The sequence below is a fragment of the Ictidomys tridecemlineatus genome, chromosome 5 (assembly GCF_052094955.1).
Source record: "Ictidomys tridecemlineatus isolate mIctTri1 chromosome 5, mIctTri1.hap1, whole genome shotgun sequence".
Lineage (NCBI taxonomy): Eukaryota > Metazoa > Chordata > Mammalia > Rodentia > Sciuridae > Ictidomys > Ictidomys tridecemlineatus.
In genome coordinates, this window is record NC_135481.1 from 65,320,611 (window position 1) to 65,338,672 (window position 18,062).

Here is an 18,062-nt window from a genome sequence, read left to right on the forward strand (position 1 = left end):
TCAGACTACCACAGCAAAGATAAGGCTCACAGCTTTTGATCCATCACAGAAGGGTAGAGATATTTACTCCAATACAGTAAAAATATCACTGAATGCACAGAATGGACCTATTAGGAGCCAAGGCATCTGCTGTATTTAAAATAGTTTGCTACCACGATGATGCTTTACACATGACACAAATAAGTACAAATATAGGAGTAATCCTGGATTTAATGTTTTGCTGTTCTTTTTTGTTTCCTAGCTGAGCCCTTGCAAATATCAGAGGCCCTTTTAAAAATGTTTGTTTATATACCCTTCTAGAAAACAAAAATCTGCTTAACTATAGTGTTTTTTTTTTGTAATTCTCTGAGAGTGAACTAAAAGCTTCCCTTAAATCTGTTATTTTTTTATTAAGTAGATATTACTTTATATTTCATAGACAGGGTCATGACAACCATATGCTGCCCACAAAATGAAGAGCTACTAGTGCACTCATGACAGTCCACTGAGGTCAGAAATAAATACAGTCTCCATTAAAGGTGGATTATGGAAAACCTGGTCAAAGCTGAAAAAAAAAATTGTTCATGGGCAAATAGGATGCTTTGCAATCAAAGTACATATGCAAGAAAAAAATGTGTGCATATGTATGTGTTTTAATGAGCTAACTGCCTCCTTACCATTTTAGGTTGACTGTTTACCTAAGATATATAGCTCATTAGTAGATGATAATAAAAACATACTGGTTTACTTTAACTGAGGCAATTTTTAAATATGAGGAGCTTAAAAATAAAGCATTTATATAATTCTTTCCCCTTGGGACATAGAACTTTTCAGAGCACTTCTTTTTATAATACTGACCACACATTGTTTGGACTGGGAGAAAAGGCAGAAGTATAGGTTACCTCCATGGGGTTAATTAGTGGCTAAATAATATATTTTCCTTCTTTCCAAGGCATTGCACCCTTATCAGGTAAATTGAATAAAATAAAACTATAAACTGAGAATAACTAGTAAAGTTTCTTAGTCTTTTAAAAAATATTCCTCATGGGATGATATGTTTTACTCTTTAACTTGCACCTAGCAATAACATAAAATATCAAGAACTAATTTGCTAAATAATTCACCAGGCAATGTATTTTTTTCTCTTTTACATGGAACTTCTCAGAGTTTAATAATAAAGTAAAACAGAGTTCACATTTCTTGTGTTTTCTATCAGCTAAGAAAAATCACCTTTGAAAATTTTAAAGCACCATATCCTTCTATACAAAAGATTAACAGAGCTTTCAAAGGGCTGAGTTCTGAATTTGCATCATGGGCATAGTACTCTTCACAAACCCACCCCTAGAAGCAAGTCTCGATTACCAGCCCTCATCAAACTGCACCTCAGTGTCCCACAGGATAGCTCCACTGGGCTTAATCTTAGTTCTGAAGCATTAGTAGGAATAGAAACAAGACCCTCAAGTGTAAAAGGAATACCAGGCAAAGATGTAGGCACTTTTACAAGTAAGCTCTTGGCCCTGCTGTACCCCATCCCACTCCTTTAATCAACCTCTCCATGAAAGTGTTAATTCCTTCTTCTTGGCTAGTATTTTAGTGAAAATGTGGAGTAAAAAATACGTGAGCCAGTGATGTCAACATTTTCATTCATAGTCTACTACTATCACTAAATATTCAATAAATATTTTTTACTGATTGTACCTTTTTTATAGATTGAAGATACATGAGGATGTAAAAAGATGAAAAAGAAAAAAATTGCTACTGTTATAGACTATATATTCTAACAGGTGGAAAGAAATAGTAAACACAAGTAACTTATTTGGTACGTTAGAAGAAGTGCAATGAGAAAACAAAGGTTCAGAATTCCTCCTTGTCCTCATACCTGATCAATCTGCCATTTTCCACATAGTACTGCACACGAAAGTGTATAATCATAGGAGGCCCAAACTGGTCAATACCCTAAAACAAAGACACACACAGAAAACAAGCTATTTTTGGCTGCTTCAAAAATGGGTTTCAAAAGCAAGTACAAAACCATTATGTGCAAGATACTTTTTAAACACTGAAGGGCTTTATTTAGTAGTAATGAGTGGGGGCTTGAAGTGGGTTCTGTGGGAATACCAGGTCCCTGAAAAACTAGGAAATTACAAAGCAAAACAGGACACTATCTCTTTATCTAATTCTCATTCACAGTAATGCCAATGACAACATAAGGGAAGATAAAAATAAATGTCATAGAAATTTCTAGCTGAGATTCAGCTCCTGGCTCAGCTCTGTCCCCTGTGGTGACCATTTGCTCCTTATTACAAATGTTCTCTTATTCCCTTGACATTCCACATACCAAATTCTAATAAGCTATTTGTTTATTTAGACATTCATCTTCTTTAGTCTGTAGCTGGCTTTGAAGTAACCCTCCAGTTTATCCCAAGAATTCTTAACTATAAATTGGAGCATCTGGGATTAGACACTGTGATTTTATTCGTGACTTACTAGGGTGATCCTGGAAACTCAATATGAATTTCCTGTGAATGTTCTCCCGTATAAATGGAATGCTTACTAAATAAAGGCAACAGTATGATAAGATAACTAAAGATCAAATGCAAGTATAGTAAAAGTAGATTAAATAGTTAATAGTAAATTTAAGAACAAGTTTTGACAACGTAACTATGGAAAAGAAGCATATAATTTTTCCATGCTTTTTACTTCAAAGCATTATCACAGATTACTAAAACATTATTATCCAACATTAAACAACATTCAGAACTATCATTATACTATATGTTATTCATACTTGATTAATGTGATATTTTAGAATGTATAATTCATTCCCTTTTTCTATTCTCTATAGAATAAATTATTATTCATGATTTTTTATAATATTTAACAGCCAAATAAACAAGTTTAAAAAAATTTGCTCATAAATATAATCTCACCCAAGTGACTTCGTATTGTCGTACCTTGCTGGCCTCCTTCTTCCATTCTTTTGGACAGTATTTATAAAGCTTTTGTGACAACTCCATATATACATGTTCGTTATCTGCACAGTAAAAAAATAAAAAAGATGTTAAAAAAGAGTTATTTAAAAGAGAATATATTCAAAGAAACAACTTTTTAAAAGAAGCCTTGAGATTTGTGAATGTAGTCTGAATTTATATACTACCAAGAAAACTCAATGAGATACTAAAATATTAAAGGTACTATGGGCTACGCATTAATGAGATTATAAATTATTTCACTTCTACAATACAAAAACTCATAAAATGTAGTTGTAATATGTAAAATTATTTTTAAAAAACCCGGTTTTGAATTTCTGCTTTGCTTAGTTTCTAGGGTCATTTATAACTTCATATAATTTCCAACACTGTGGGTGTCACTTAGTCTTGGAAAAACATGTTTTTGTTTAGCTCACAGAAAACTGTTCCTGTAGGTGCAAAATAATGAAAGAGGGCAGAAACACCATTTAATTGCTGCTATGTAAGAAATTATAAATTATTAATGACAGCCCATTTCCAAGTGAGAATTCTGAAGCCATTTTGTCAAAAATAGTCTTTAAGAATAATTCTCTGTATTTCCTGCATCAAAACAAAATGATAAACTTGTCATACTGTGTTTTCTTGATTGCCTTTGGGATTCATTTTGTGGAAAGAGAAGAATCTTATGAAAAACAAGTATGAATGCCAAAATATTTCTTCAAGGGGTTCTTGTTTATAAGGTGAATAGAAAATAAGACTGCTAAAGCTATGTAAAAATGAATACATATGTGAAAAAAAAGCTGATTATAAATTCTCCATTTTTCCTAAAAATAATCTTTAAAAGTGAAATATGTTCCACCAGACAAGTCTTAAGCACTCTTGTTTTGTACCAAGTTTTATTTATTTTACAAACTAATTCCTTTTTCTCTGTCACTAACTGGGGGCATCCTCTTGAAATGTTCAGCATAAAAATACTCATGTTAGAAGGGAAGCGGTCTCTTTGCTCCAAGAATAAACAAGCTTGATTACACTGCTGTTTCCTGGCTGAATAGTGAGGTTCAACTGGAAAAATGACAGAGGAGAATTGGAAGAGTAAAGCTACTCTGGCTATAAATGGAATATTATATCATCTAATTTGAATGAAAAGGATGAAGTAGTGATCCCAGAGTCAACAAAGGGATGCCACTTAAACCAAATTATCAGGTTAGGAATACTACCTCCCATCTCTCATTTATACTGATCAAACACAAAGTGGACAAGACCAGACAGCCTTCCTGTTAAATCTAATTTGTGTTTGATGTGAGTTTCCGAAAGAAGTAGCAACATAATAAACAGCACTGAGACTGTTCACCATGGGAGCACATATATATTTTTAACCTACCACTGTATTTCCACCCCCTTACAGTTTGACCAGAGCTTTTAATTTAAGAATTCTAGAGTTTCTGAAAAGCTGAAAGGAGGTTCCTGGAGAATTTTGCTCCCAGAGAAGGTATAGAAACTCTGTACCCCTTCTCCCAACCTCACTCTATACATCTCTTCATCTGTATCCATTGTAATAAACTGGTAATGACTGAATGAGTAGGCTGGGTTTCTCACTGTTGGAGGAAGAGGTTACAAATAATGAAAAAAGAAAGGACTGAAATGAATCCCATGGAAATGGATTCAAATTATGTGTGTTAATATGAACTCATGAGTGTAAAGAAAAATATGTGGAGAAATTTGTGAGTGGAAAAATTTGACAGTCCTAGATTCTCTTTGCCTATAATGACTATTACTAAGACAACAGACAAAATTAAAGGCCATTTAGTATCAAACCAGTGTTAATTTTTCTAATTATGATACTTACATTGTAGTTATAGAAGAGAATGTCCTTATTTGTAGTATGTAGGAATAGAGGAAAGACATGCATGAATGGAAGAAAGAGATGAGATAAAATGTTGACTTCTGAGGAATATGAATGAAGGGGATATGGGAACTCTTTGTAGTATTCACGCAATACTTCTGTAAATCTGAAATTATTTCAAAACAAAAATCCAATACTTGGAATGGTATTTAGATTCCTGGTATTTAGAGGGCACTAGAATGTTAATAATAGTTGTATTTTAAAATGTTAATGTTTGAGGTACTCCAGAAAATATATCTTTTGTTATTTGACTTATAAGGAGAACTTCAGATACCAATCTAAGAATGTGTGAGAGTATTTAGGGCAATAAAGGTATTCTGTATACTGAATGGTAGTTTCATGCTACTATACATTTGTCCAAACTCATAGAATATAACACTCCAGGGGTGAACCCAAATGTTAACTATGGACTTCAGGTGCTAAGAATGCGTCAATGTAAGTTCACTGATTATAATATGTGTCATTCTGGTGCAGGATGTTGACAGTGGGGGAAGCTGTGTGTGTGTCAGGGGTGGGGGTTCAAGGGAACTCTCTATACTTCCTGCTTCACTTTGCTGTGAACCTAAAAGTATTCTACAAAATGAGGCTTATTAAAAAAAATTCTCAAGAACACACCAATCCTGCAGAATTGGTGGGGCAGTAAGTTCTATTTGACATGTGAAAAACTGACAATGATAGAAGTCAAATGGTATGTCCAAAGTTGCACAGCTAGTTAGTGGCAGAACCAGAATTAGAACCGGGCCATCAGATACCCATTCCACTGCTTCTTCACCTTTAAAGAGGACATCTTTAAAATGCTTATTTTGAAACCGAAGGGAGCCGTAAACTGGCTTTCTTGGACTGACTTGCTGAACAACATATATCAACAATGTAGCTGTAGTTCAGTGAGAAGAATTAACTTTTGAGTATATAACATTAAAAATTCTTAGACTCTATAGGGCATCTTAGACTCTTCCTTGAAAGACAACACAGGTATGTACTAACACAAGGACACAGCTTAGTGTTTGTGTTTTCACTGCTCTGACCACCACAGGCAGAAATGGAAGAGCAAATGGCTGATTCACAGGGCCCTGATGTGATCCCTGAACCATGGTTAGCATCTCCTAAAAAGTCAACTAAACACAGTTCACATTTTGGAAGAGAAAGGGCCTAGTTTATCACTTGATCATGATGCACTTTCCAACTTGGCAAATATAAACACTTAAACGTACTGATGCTGGGTGTGGTGCCACACTCAAGTAATCTCAGTGACTTGGGAAGCTGAGGCAGGAGTATCACAAGTTTAAGGCCAACTTCAGCAACTTAGCGAGATCCTGCCTCAAAACACAAGGTCTGGAGATGTGGCTCAATGATTAAGCAGCCCTGGATTAAATTCCTCACACCAATATGAGAGAGAGAGAGAGAGAGAGAGTGTGTGTGTTTGTGTGTGTGTGTGTGTGTGTGTGTGTGTGTGTGTGTGTAGAGAGAGACAACTTTTTTTAAAAAAATTATTTATTCTTTTGAGTTACACATGACAGTAGAATGTATTTTGACATGTCATACACACATGGATTATAACTTCCCATTTTGTGGCTGTACATGATGTGGAGTTACACTGGTGGTGTATTTATATATGAACATAGTAATATTATGTCCAATGAATTCTACTGTCTCTCCCATACCCCTCCCCCTCTCTTCCCCCCACTATCCTCCCCAGCCCCCGCCTCCAATCCAGAGAGCTTCCAACTAATTCTTCCCCTGTGCCTATTGTGAGTCAGCATTTACGTATCAGAGAGAACACTGGCCTTTGGTTTGTTGGGACTGGCTTATTTCATTTAGCATGATAGTGTCCAATTCCATCCATTTAGCAAATGCCATAATTTCAAACTTTATGGCTGAGTAACATTCCATTGTGTATATGTACATTTTCTTTACCCATTTATCTGTTGAAGAGCACCTAAGTTGGTTGCACAGCTTAGCAACTGAGCTGCTATAAACGACAATGTAGCTGCATCACTGTAGTACACTGATTTTGAGTCTTTTAGGTATATGCCAAGGACAGCGATAACTGGGTCAAATGGTGGTCCCATTCCAAATTTTCTGAAGAATCTCTATATTGGTTTCCAGAGTAGCTGCACCAATTTGTAGTCCTATCAGCAATGTATGAGTGGACCTTTTCCCCCACATCCTTGCTAACATTTATTATTGCATGTACTCTTGATAATTGCCATTCTGATTGGAGTGAGATGAAATATCAGTGTAGTTTTAATTTGCATTTCTCTAATTGATAGTGATGTAAAACATTTTTCATATATTTATTGAGTGATTGTATTTCTTCTGTGAAGTATCTGTTCAGTTCCTTTGCCCATTTATTGATTGGGTTATTTGGGGGTTTTTTTGGTGTTAAATTTTTTGAGTTCCTTGTATGTCCTGGAGATTAATGCTCTGAGGTGCAGGTGACAAAATTTTTCTTCCATTCTGTAGGCTCTCTCTTCATGTTCTATATTAAGCTTTAAAATTTATACCAATCCTACTATTAGAAAATAATCAACACCTATGCCCAAGTATAAAATATAAATAAATTTCATGAAAAAAAGTCTTCTTGTCAAAATGAGCAAAGATATGAAAGGTTTTTGAGTATGTAGAAGACTAAATCACAGAAAATTCAAAATATGATTTGAAAGAAGAAAACTTATAAAAACAATGGCTGCGGATAAGTCCTGAGAATTTAACTCTAAGATATTATGGGAGAGGAAAGCTTGTATGGAATTCTTCATTTGAATTTTTCTCACATAAAATATATGGACAATAACAACCCTATGTTTTCAAGTCATATAGTCTGACTAGGAAAAATGTGTGGGGAGGGAAGGACAGAAAATAAGATGCAATTAATAGATCACTGTTATATATATTGAAATATTTTTGTAATCTCAAATATTATAAAATGGATTACAAAAATATCTAGGATACTTTTCTCCTAGCTCTACTTATTCCCACAATTCATGGAAATAAAGATGAAGCTTAGTTCATTAAAACATAAGTTGGTAAACCAAATGTGGTTGCACACGCCTAAAATCCCAGTGATTCACAAGGCTGAGACAGGAAGACTGCAAATCAGAAGCCTGCCTCAGCAACTTAGTAAACCTTTCCCCAAAATAAAAAATAAAAAGGGATGGGGATGTAGCTCAGTGGTAAAGTGCCCCTGGGTTCAATCTCCAGTACACAGAAAAAAAAAGTCTAAAAATATTTAATTTTAAACATAAGAAAATAAATGCATAAAATCTGGATTTTAAAAAAATACATAGTAGTTGAGGTTAAAAAATAAATATCAGGGCTGGAGATATAGCTCAGTTGGTAGAGTGCCTGCCTTGCATGCACAAGGGCCTGGCCCTGGGTTTCAACCCCCAGAACCTAACTAACTAACTAAATAAATAAATATTAGACTAAGAGTGAAGATAAGTTTATAAACATTCTTATAATCACAATTTTATAATTATATGCCTGATTTAAGTTAGACATTAGTTTAGGTATCTTTGGCTAAATCTATCAGAGATAGGATTAAGATTCTTGATGAACTGGGGCTGGGATTGTGGCTCAGCGGAAGAGCGCTCACCAAGCACATTTGGGGCCCTGGGTTCAATCCTCAGCGTCACATAAATATAAATAAATAAAATAAAGATACTGTGACCAACTAAAACATAAATATTAATAAAAAAGATTTATGATGAACTGAAGTGCATTCTGCGGTCATGTACAACTAAGTAGAACAAATAAAAATAATAAAAAAAAGACTTACTTTGTATAACACTGAGTCCAAATAGGTGACAATCTTTTAGCCTGAGAAGGTCACACACCTGGACCAGCAACTGGTGACACAGAATTTTAACCTATAAAGGAAAAAAAGCACAACTTGAAATAACAAACTAGGTACACACAGTGAACCACAATCAGGCAATTTAATGCCCTATAAATATATACCTTGATAGGACTAAGTGACACAGTCCTTAGTCCAATTAGCAAAACAACTGTTAATTTGTGGAAATCACTTTAATCTATGGCTGTGTTTCCTTGATTATCACAATATCCATTTTACAACATGAAAATTAAGTATCAATACAATATTGCACAAGACTCATAAATCTCATGATGAGTGGGCAAGGCTCCCTGATCAGTGTATGAAAAATGGGTATGAAAAAAGATGCCTAGAACAGCCTACCTGATTACTAAAAAAAAGCACTCATTTGAAAAGCATCTTTTCTTTCTTTTTGAAAAATAAGGCATCATTTAAATTTACAGGATGCAATATGTTGTTTTGATATGTGTTTACATTATTGAATAGATATACTGAAACAATATATGGATTTTTTGTGGTGAGAACATTTAAAATCCACATTTTTGAGTAAATAATACATTATCATTTACAATAGTCACCATGTTATATAATAGATCTTTTGAATTCATTCTTCCTGTATAACTGAAATTTTGTATCCTTTGACTAATATCTCTCCAATCCCCACTCACCCCTACTCTGATAATCACTATTCTCTCTTTGCTTCTATGAGTTAGACTTCTTAGTTCTCACATATAAATAATACTATGCAGTACTTATATTTCTGTAGAGCCTGTCTTATTTTACTCAACATAATAATATTCTCTGGGTTCATAAATGTTCTTATGAATGACAGAATTTCTTTCTTTTTATGGCTGAACAGTATTCCATTGTGTGATGTGTATGTGTGCATGACTTTCTTTATGCATTCAACCACTGATGGATATTGCGGTTGATCCTATCTTACCTATTATGAAAAGTGCTGCAATGAATGAACATGAGAGTACAGATGACTCTTCGACTTACTGATTTCATTTCCTTTGTATATATCCAAAAGTGGGATTGCTGGACCATATGGTAGTTCTATATTTAATTTTTTGAAGAGCCTCGTACTGTTTTCCACAATGGAAATAGACTACAAGCATTCCCTAATGAGTTGACACTCATTAACTTCACTCTTTTTGATAAGCACCATTCTAACAGGTGTGAGGTGATATCTCATTGTAGCTTTAATTGACATTCCCTGATGCTCAGTGATGCTAAGCATTTTTTCATACATCTATTGATGATTTGTGTATCTTCTTTTGATAAATGCCTGTTCAGGGCAAGTATCTTTTAAAGGAAAGTTTTCTTAATACTGTAAGTAAATTATTTATATACTGAACAATGAGTGACTGCCTAGCTTATATTTATTTCAGCCAATCACTGTTATTATCTAATATCTTTGTCCTTTTCTGAGTCTAGTATAATTCCATTTTAAAATCATGTTAATCTGGAACTCTGTGGGTAAGCTATTCTAAATTTAAGACATAGTTTTGATCTTTCTCAAATGTTAATGAAGTGTTGGGAGAGGGCATTAATTCTGCTGAATCTGCAGAATTCGAATTACCAAAGTTTATTACAGTTGGGATCAACTTTAGAAGACTATCGAGCTCAATCTCTTCATTTTGTAAAAGTAGAAATCTCAGCTTAAAGTCATGTAGCTAGTAGTATCAAAGGCAGAATTCACAAATCACTTGTGTATTAAAATAAATAAATGAATAAATAATACACAAATATGTGCAAGATGATAGTTTATAATTATAGCTACATATATTACATGAAGCATATCCCCTCTCGTAGGCATTAATTTTCTAATCATTTCTTCAGTGATAATGATGCCAATTAGTTTAAATTATAAGTTTTAAATTAGTTAACTCTGAATTTAATGACTCAATATCGTGATAAAAATATGCCTAGAAAACTTAAACACAAACAATTCAACACTATCTAATGATAATTCTAATTACAGCGAGAAAGATGGACTTATTGCTCTTTTGCACATTCATTATTACATGGTCACCAACCTAAAGTATTTTACCCATTGGAAAGAAGAGTCACCTAAGGCCAGAGTAGCACATGTTCAGTTGTTTAAGCAGCATCAGGAACTCAATGAAACAAGGACAGTGTCTTATTTAATATTCAGGATATGTAGTAGGCACTCAAATTAATGTTTGATGAATGAAAGCCAGAAACCTGATTCCTGAAGGCTCCTCTATACCTTTGTTGTGTTCCATGCCTACTGACTTCTTCCTAATTTACTGAGAAAACTATTTTATAAATGTACTATTTAGAAATTTAGGAAAAAATGTATCAATGTAAACCCACAATTACAACCCAGAGATCACATCTACCAATGGGAAACCACTATCATCCCCTTATATACAACTGGCTTGATTCAACCATAAGAGAGCTTCATGTGTGTCCTACAGGGGCTACATCATCTCCAATGTTCACTGAAAACACTCAGGATTTCGAGTTCTATGTTATCATAATTCCACTTTATAAATAGGCTTAAATAAACAATGAAAAAAGAGAACATATCAAATGTCATATACAATTCTTAAGTCGAACTAAATACTACAAATTTGAGACCTTATTATTCTAGAGTACCTTTAATACTTACTTTGATGTACTTAATCCTCAGTTTGACCTAACTGGACATAAAGTAGTCTGGACAAAATGTAGCAAACAGTTAAAATTCCAAACCCTGAACTAAGTGTACATAAAATAAATTATGTTGTAACTTTGTGTGACTATTGACCAAACAATACTGCACATGTCTCCATTATCCCTTATAATTATTATTGTCCCACCAGTTTAAATCAGATATTTGTAGCCTACTGATAAAGCTCTTTAACAACCATCAATAAGTATAGTGTTTTTATTTAAAAACTATAATTAAATAAGGATGTGGCTATGAAGTCTTACCTGCTGTGAAAACAAGCTTGAGTTTCCTATATTCACATTGTATGAGTCTTTCAAGCCATATTTAATCTGATTGTGAAATTTTCAACTTATTTAATCTTCAGGAACAATGAAAACTTTAAAAAGTGCTACACAGTATGAGGTATTAAGAGTTAAAGTTTTATAAAATAATACTCTATATGGAACTTTTAAGTTAAAACACCAATTTGATTCTAAATATATCAATGGTTTGCTGTTGCACAAGAAAGTTTAAAATGTTCTCTAGAAAAAGTTGTTCATTCTAGCCCTAGTTAAGACATATGCTCTTGTGGTGTGGGAGGTTGAGGCAGAAGGATTCAGAGTTCAAAGCCAGCCTCAACAACTTAGTGAGAGCCCTAGGCAACTTAGCAAGACCCTGACGCAAAATAAAAAATAAAAGGGGCAGGATGTGGCTCAGTAGTTAAGCACCTCTGAATAAGACATATGCTCTTAGCCAAAATTTCTATCACAAAAACTAATGGCTCTTACATTTATCATGATTTTATTTCCAAAATTTTCTGTTTCCATACTTAATATCTGCTTGATGATTAACATAATTAAAAATAGCCCCTAGTATAGTTCCTAAAAAATTCAAAATGATTGAAATTTACTCCACATGTAGAAGGGCAGCATTCTATAAACCATACTTGTCAGAGAAAAAAAAATCTTTCTGTTTAAAAAAAATTTACAAATGATGAAATAAAACACAAGACTCTTGATGAAATTATTTTTGCTACTTAATTTGTTATATCCAAACTACAAAGTGCTATTTTCTAAATCCAAACATAATACTTTATAGAAAGAAAAAAAAAGGTCACTTGGTAGAGTTGAAATATTTTTCTAACAGTGGCAAAGCTCTATGCTACTTAACCCTTTCCTGTGGGTCCAGGTACTAGAGGGGAGCTTGGGTGAGGCAGAAGAGTCTTATGCCTCTGGAGGGAAAAACCTTATAAGCCCAGGAGGGGTGCAGCCTCTTCATTTTCCTTTCAATTACCCAACACCCTGAGGAAAAGAACAAACACCTCCAAGGACAGGAACAAGTAAAATGCTACTCTATGAAGCACTCACTGAGCAATCCCATGGTGCCAGGCACTACACTAAGCACTTTATGCTTGTGACATGTTTAAATCCTTACAATGTCCTGGTGAGGAGCATAAGACTATCCCCATTTCATAAATGAGGAAATCAAACAAGGCAGCAACAAACAAACAAACATTCTCTAAGAAACATGCTCAAAAATTGCAAAGTGAGTTGTGGAGTGGGGATTTCAACACAGGTCCTTGTGATTCTTAAACCCACCTTAATTATGATACATGGCCGCTCAGTCCATGATCACAGTTTTGACCACCTTAGAGAGATTATTATACTAATTTTGTAAACAGGGGGAATTAAGGAAGCATAAAATTTGCTTCTGCATAGTGATTAAAATACAGGTTGAGTCACCCTTATTCAAAGCACTTGGGATTAGAAGTGCTTCATATTTCAAAGTTTTTAAGATTTTGGAAAATTTGCATAGACTACTGGTTCAGATTTTGGACTTTTGAATTAGGGATACTCAACCTATATCAATAGCAGCTGCTTTCTATGCACCAGCAACAATGCTATGTGTTAACCCCAAATTCTTAACAGTTACTCTACAGCACAGATATTATTCATATTTTACAGGTAAAGATGTTAAGGCTGAAGGAGGCTCAATTAACTTTCTAAGTTATTCATATATGGGCTTTAAATTCAGGTCTGGATGTTTTAACATATCCACTTCTTTTCACTATTAGACTGCTCTTCAATTATTCTTTGTAAAGGGCAGGCAGAAAGGAAGGCAATGCAAACTGAGTACCCACTATGTGCCAGGTACTGGACAAGTTAAATTTGGAAATGTGTAAGACAGTAAGTTGTTACGGTTTGAAAGTGAGATATCCCCCAAAAGTCCATGTGTGGGACAGTGCAAGAAGGCTTACAAGTGAAATGGCTGGGCTATGAGAGTCTTAACTCAATCAGTTAATTAATCCCCTGATGGGATTAACTGAGTGGGAGCTGAAGGCTGATAGGGTATGGCTGGAGAAGGTAGGTCCTTTGGGGTGTACATTTGTATCTGTGAATTGGAGTCTCTCTCTCTGCTTCCTGATTGCCATGTAAGTCACCTCCACCACACTCTTCTGCCATGATGTTCTGCCTCTCCTGGAGCTCCAAAGCATGGAGTTGGCCTTCTATGGACTGAGACCTCTGAAACCATGAGCCCTCTTCCTCCCCTAAATTGTTTTTGTCAGAAATTTTAGTCACAATAGCAAAAAGCTAACAAAAACATAAGCTTAAGCAACTTGTACAAAATTCACAAATCTAGTAAACTAGAGTTAAAATATGAATAATCTTATAACATTTCTCCCAATAATGATGTTGATGATGATATTATTACTAACAATAACCATTTACTTGGTGCTTAATATATTGTGCATAATTTACTGTTAAAAGGGTCAGGCCACTGATACAATGCTACAAGTACAATCTAGTAAATGGAATTCTGGAGAGTGAAAGAAACTAGGTGACACTGGGATACAAGTCTTTGCCTGTCTAAGATTTCAGAGAATCCACAGCCCCTATTTAAGGACCATATAAACTTTCTACATCAGCATTTTTATAGTTTAAAAATTTAGCAAGCTCCCCAAATAATTCTGATGTATTCAAGTTTTAAAACTACAGATCTATAGGAACATATGGGTTGGCTATCTTCCAGTGTGTTCTCCAAAACTATCTCCTGCAGCTGAGATTCTAGTACTAATTAATTTGAGAAGAAATTAAACTTTCCTCTTAGTATTCCTCACTAAGTCAGATTGGTCTTCTCCACCTAACTGCAGTTAGTATGAGAGTCTTAACCCAATAAGTTAATTAATCCCCTGATGGGATTTTTAGTTAGCTTTAGTCCACATCCTGTATGTGGATTTACACATATGAATACACATACATATATCCCATTGAATAAGAAGACAGACATGGAAGTGAGAGAAGTTTAGTAAGTACTTATGTTGTATGTCCTAGAATATGTATATTTTAAAAATCTAAAGAACATATTTCATATAACTGTATAAAAGAACTCAAACAGCATATTCACACATATAATGAATTTTGAATTTATTTTTCCAGTACCTACACTGAAATGTTGCCAATTTTTACTAAATTTTAAAAAACCAAATGCTACAAAAATAATAGCCTAACACTTTGTATATCCAAAATAACCTTAAGTATCCTGAGCAGGAATGCAGTTCATCACTAAAAACTCTGCCTAACAGATGATAAAAATCCAATAGGCAGGTTTAATGCTCAGACAATTCCTATGAGCAGAAATGAGGTTACATGAATAAATATAGAAACTGTTGATTTTTTAGGATAAATTCCAATCCAGAAATGTGCCTATAAAGCAGAACTTTTCCTATCTAAACCTGTTATTGATGCTATTTAAATGCCAAATATATTCAGTATAACATTTAGAAATATTCCTTTATACAGCAATTGGGTTAAAAATAAAGTAGTATAAATGGAAAAATCTAATTCAAGGCATTGTATTAAGGCTATTTTTCCCCTTAATTCCATCAGAATGCAATTAAGTAAATGAAAGATATGAAAGTGGATAATAGGGAGAGGGACTGAAAAATACTAGGTATGCTACTGACCATAAGACTGTTTGACAGTCTCTATCAAGGTCACATATGTTGATAAACCCTATGATTCACATGTCCACTTGGGTATAAACCAGGAAATGTGTATGTATGTGCATACTCATCAAATGTTAACAGAAGTTTTATTTGTAATAGTCTAAAACGTAAAATAACTCCACATCCATCAACAGTAGATGGATAAATAAATTGGGTATGCTCATACTATGGAATATTATACAACAATGAAAAGGAATTACTATCACATGAAATGGCATAGATGAATTTCACAGGTCAAATGTTCAGTGAAACATATCACATAATTTCAACTTCATGAAGGTTGAAATAAGCAAAACTACTCTCTGGTGATAGAGACTGCAATAGTTATTACCCTTTAGAAAGAGGCTATTGACTAGAAGGGTCATAAAAGATCTTTCTAGGGTGCTGAAAATTTATATCTCAAGCTGAGTTGTGGTCATAAGGTTATATACACTAGTAAAAAATTCATTTAGCTGCACACTAAGATTTCTATACTTTGCAGTATGTAAATTATAACTCAGATTTTTAGAGTTAAAAAAATAGTATTATATTCCTCAATCCAGGTTAACTAAACAAGTTGACTCTGACTCACAAACTCACAAACTCTCAAAGTCATAAACGATTACTTAGTGTCCAAAGGCACAGCCCATATACCTAGTCCTTAAAATTGATTAGACTTTATATATTTCAAGAAAAATTATATTTCAATAAAAGTTTTAAAGTGGTGTTTGTTTTTGAATAGAGTTATGGAAATTCTCTAATTTGAAGACATCTGCACATAAGTCATAATGTAAGATTGTTCCTGTGTAGATTATTTAAAACCCCAGTTCTGCCATATTACTACTGGTCTCATTCTACATTGATTACACCTTGAACCAAGCCATAACATGAATGTGGTAGGAACACAATATTTAAACACTGCTTAAAATGGATCTACTCACATTTATGATGATGTTTAGAGATTCATCATCAGGAAGGAAAATACACACACTCCTGCGGTCTTGCATGACTCTGTTGTTATGGAAATTCAATTTGTTCATTGTGTTGTGAGCTCTCTAGTGGTCAGGGCTGAGCTCTCTGAGTCCTCAGCAATCGCTCAGGTTCCCAGCGCTCCAAAGCCAAACTCTCCTCCTCATCACACAGCTGACAGGAGAAGCATCATGCTGTTTGACTACGTAGGTTTCATAGCTGTAAAAAAGCCCAAAGGGAGGCCGGTGAATAAGGTATTGAGTTGATGAAGACAGAGACAGGGAGGTGAGCAGAGCACAAGTACTATGTGAGTACAGGAACAGCAGGGAGCCTTGTTCAATACATGAGAAGTCACCAAAATGTCCTCCATATTTTGCCCACTAGCAGTTTTCAAACTTTCATTCACAGTCATCTATTAAATTCAAAGCCAACAAGCGCTTCACACATGCAAAGCAGTATTATGCACTATAATGCTCTTGGAAACAGATCTTTCCTTTGAGGAGTTCCTAGTCTCACAGGAAGATAACTAAGGGACGAGAAATCAAATGACAAAAAATAGCAGCAACAACAAAACCTCTCTTCCATTACTAGCAAAATAAATGTCTTGTCTCTTATATCACATTCACTTTTCAAAGACCATAGACTGGCTTTCACTTCCTTCACCTTACTAGCTCACTCTGCTAAGGAAATCAGACATCTTTAGACCATCAGGAGTAAAGTACAGGATTCACTTTACCAATTTACCATGGGTTTTAGGCCCTTCTTACAACTTTGTTGATTCAGTTTTTATGATGCTGCTCTCTCATGATTCTCTAATTTGATAATTCAAACTTAATTTTCTCATTTCAGCAACCAATAATACATAGAAATAATAAGACTGTATATATTAAACCACTATGTATTTTGGTTGCCTCTCCATCTCTAATCAGTTGAAAAAAGGTTTTTATTTTTAAAAAATTATATGATTTTGAGGCATAAAATTTTATTTACAAGTAGTGAAAATTTAGTCTCCGACTTTCAATAATCACCTCTCAATTCTGTTTCATGTCTTATTGCATTGGTAACACGTTATAGAGCAATTTTAAAAGTGGCAAATGTTTCCTACTTTTAATGAGGCTTACATATAATATTGCTAATAGAACATTATTCAAAAAAGATATGTCAAGATTAGTTGTCCTCTATATATGGGATTATTCCTTGCCAACTTTTTTAAATAGGATGCAACAGAGAATTTCTAGGAAGGTGTTTTCAAAGAAACACAAATCAAACATAAATGAGATCAAATCTTGGCCTATTTGCTCTTTAAAGTTAAATGTCTATCTGCTATCAGCAAGAGGGGAGTGAATATATTAGCATAAGAAGTAAATATAATTTAGCATTCTTTTAAGTTATAAATAAAATGGCATCCATAAAATAATTAGTCAAAAGTAAATAAAAACAAATGGTAATCATATGCTGCATTTCCTCATTAGGAAAGGGACCAGAAGTCTGCTTAGAAATTCTACTCTTCTTTTTTTTATTTTTTTAATATTTATTTTTAGTTTTCAGTGGACACAACACCTTTATTTTATTTTTATGTGGTTCTGAGGATCAAACCCAGAGCCCCGCACATGCCAGGTGAGCACGCTACCGCTTGAGCCACATCCCCAGCCCAAAATTCTACTCTTCTTAAAGTATTTGTGCAACTGTTCCACATTGGGTCAGCACCATCATATCACCTCACTAGGTGGCTGGAGGTCAGTGCTACAGTTTTCTCCAGAATG

General features: G+C 34.2%; 1 protein-coding gene across 3 annotated transcripts in view; it reads right to left on the reverse strand.

Annotated features, from left to right (window-relative positions):
- Positions 1-18,062, reverse strand: part of Frmd6 (FERM domain containing 6) — an 85,753-nt gene that overhangs the window by 25,210 nt on the left and 42,481 nt on the right. For 2 of the 3 annotated variants that reach the window (XM_021724847.3, XM_005322854.5), the window contains exons 2-5: positions 16,272-16,518; positions 8,627-8,717; positions 2,910-3,013; positions 1,859-1,935 (exon numbers count right to left, since the gene is read on the reverse strand). In XM_021724847.3, the coding sequence (XP_021580522.1) occupies positions 1,859-1,935; positions 2,910-3,013; positions 8,627-8,717; positions 16,272-16,370 (371 nt within the window). In that variant the 5' untranslated portion in view covers positions 16,371-16,518. The remainder of the gene's footprint in view (positions 1-1,858; positions 1,936-2,909; positions 3,014-8,626; positions 8,718-16,271; positions 16,519-18,062) is intronic. The other variant, XM_021724848.3, reaches the window with a different exon arrangement.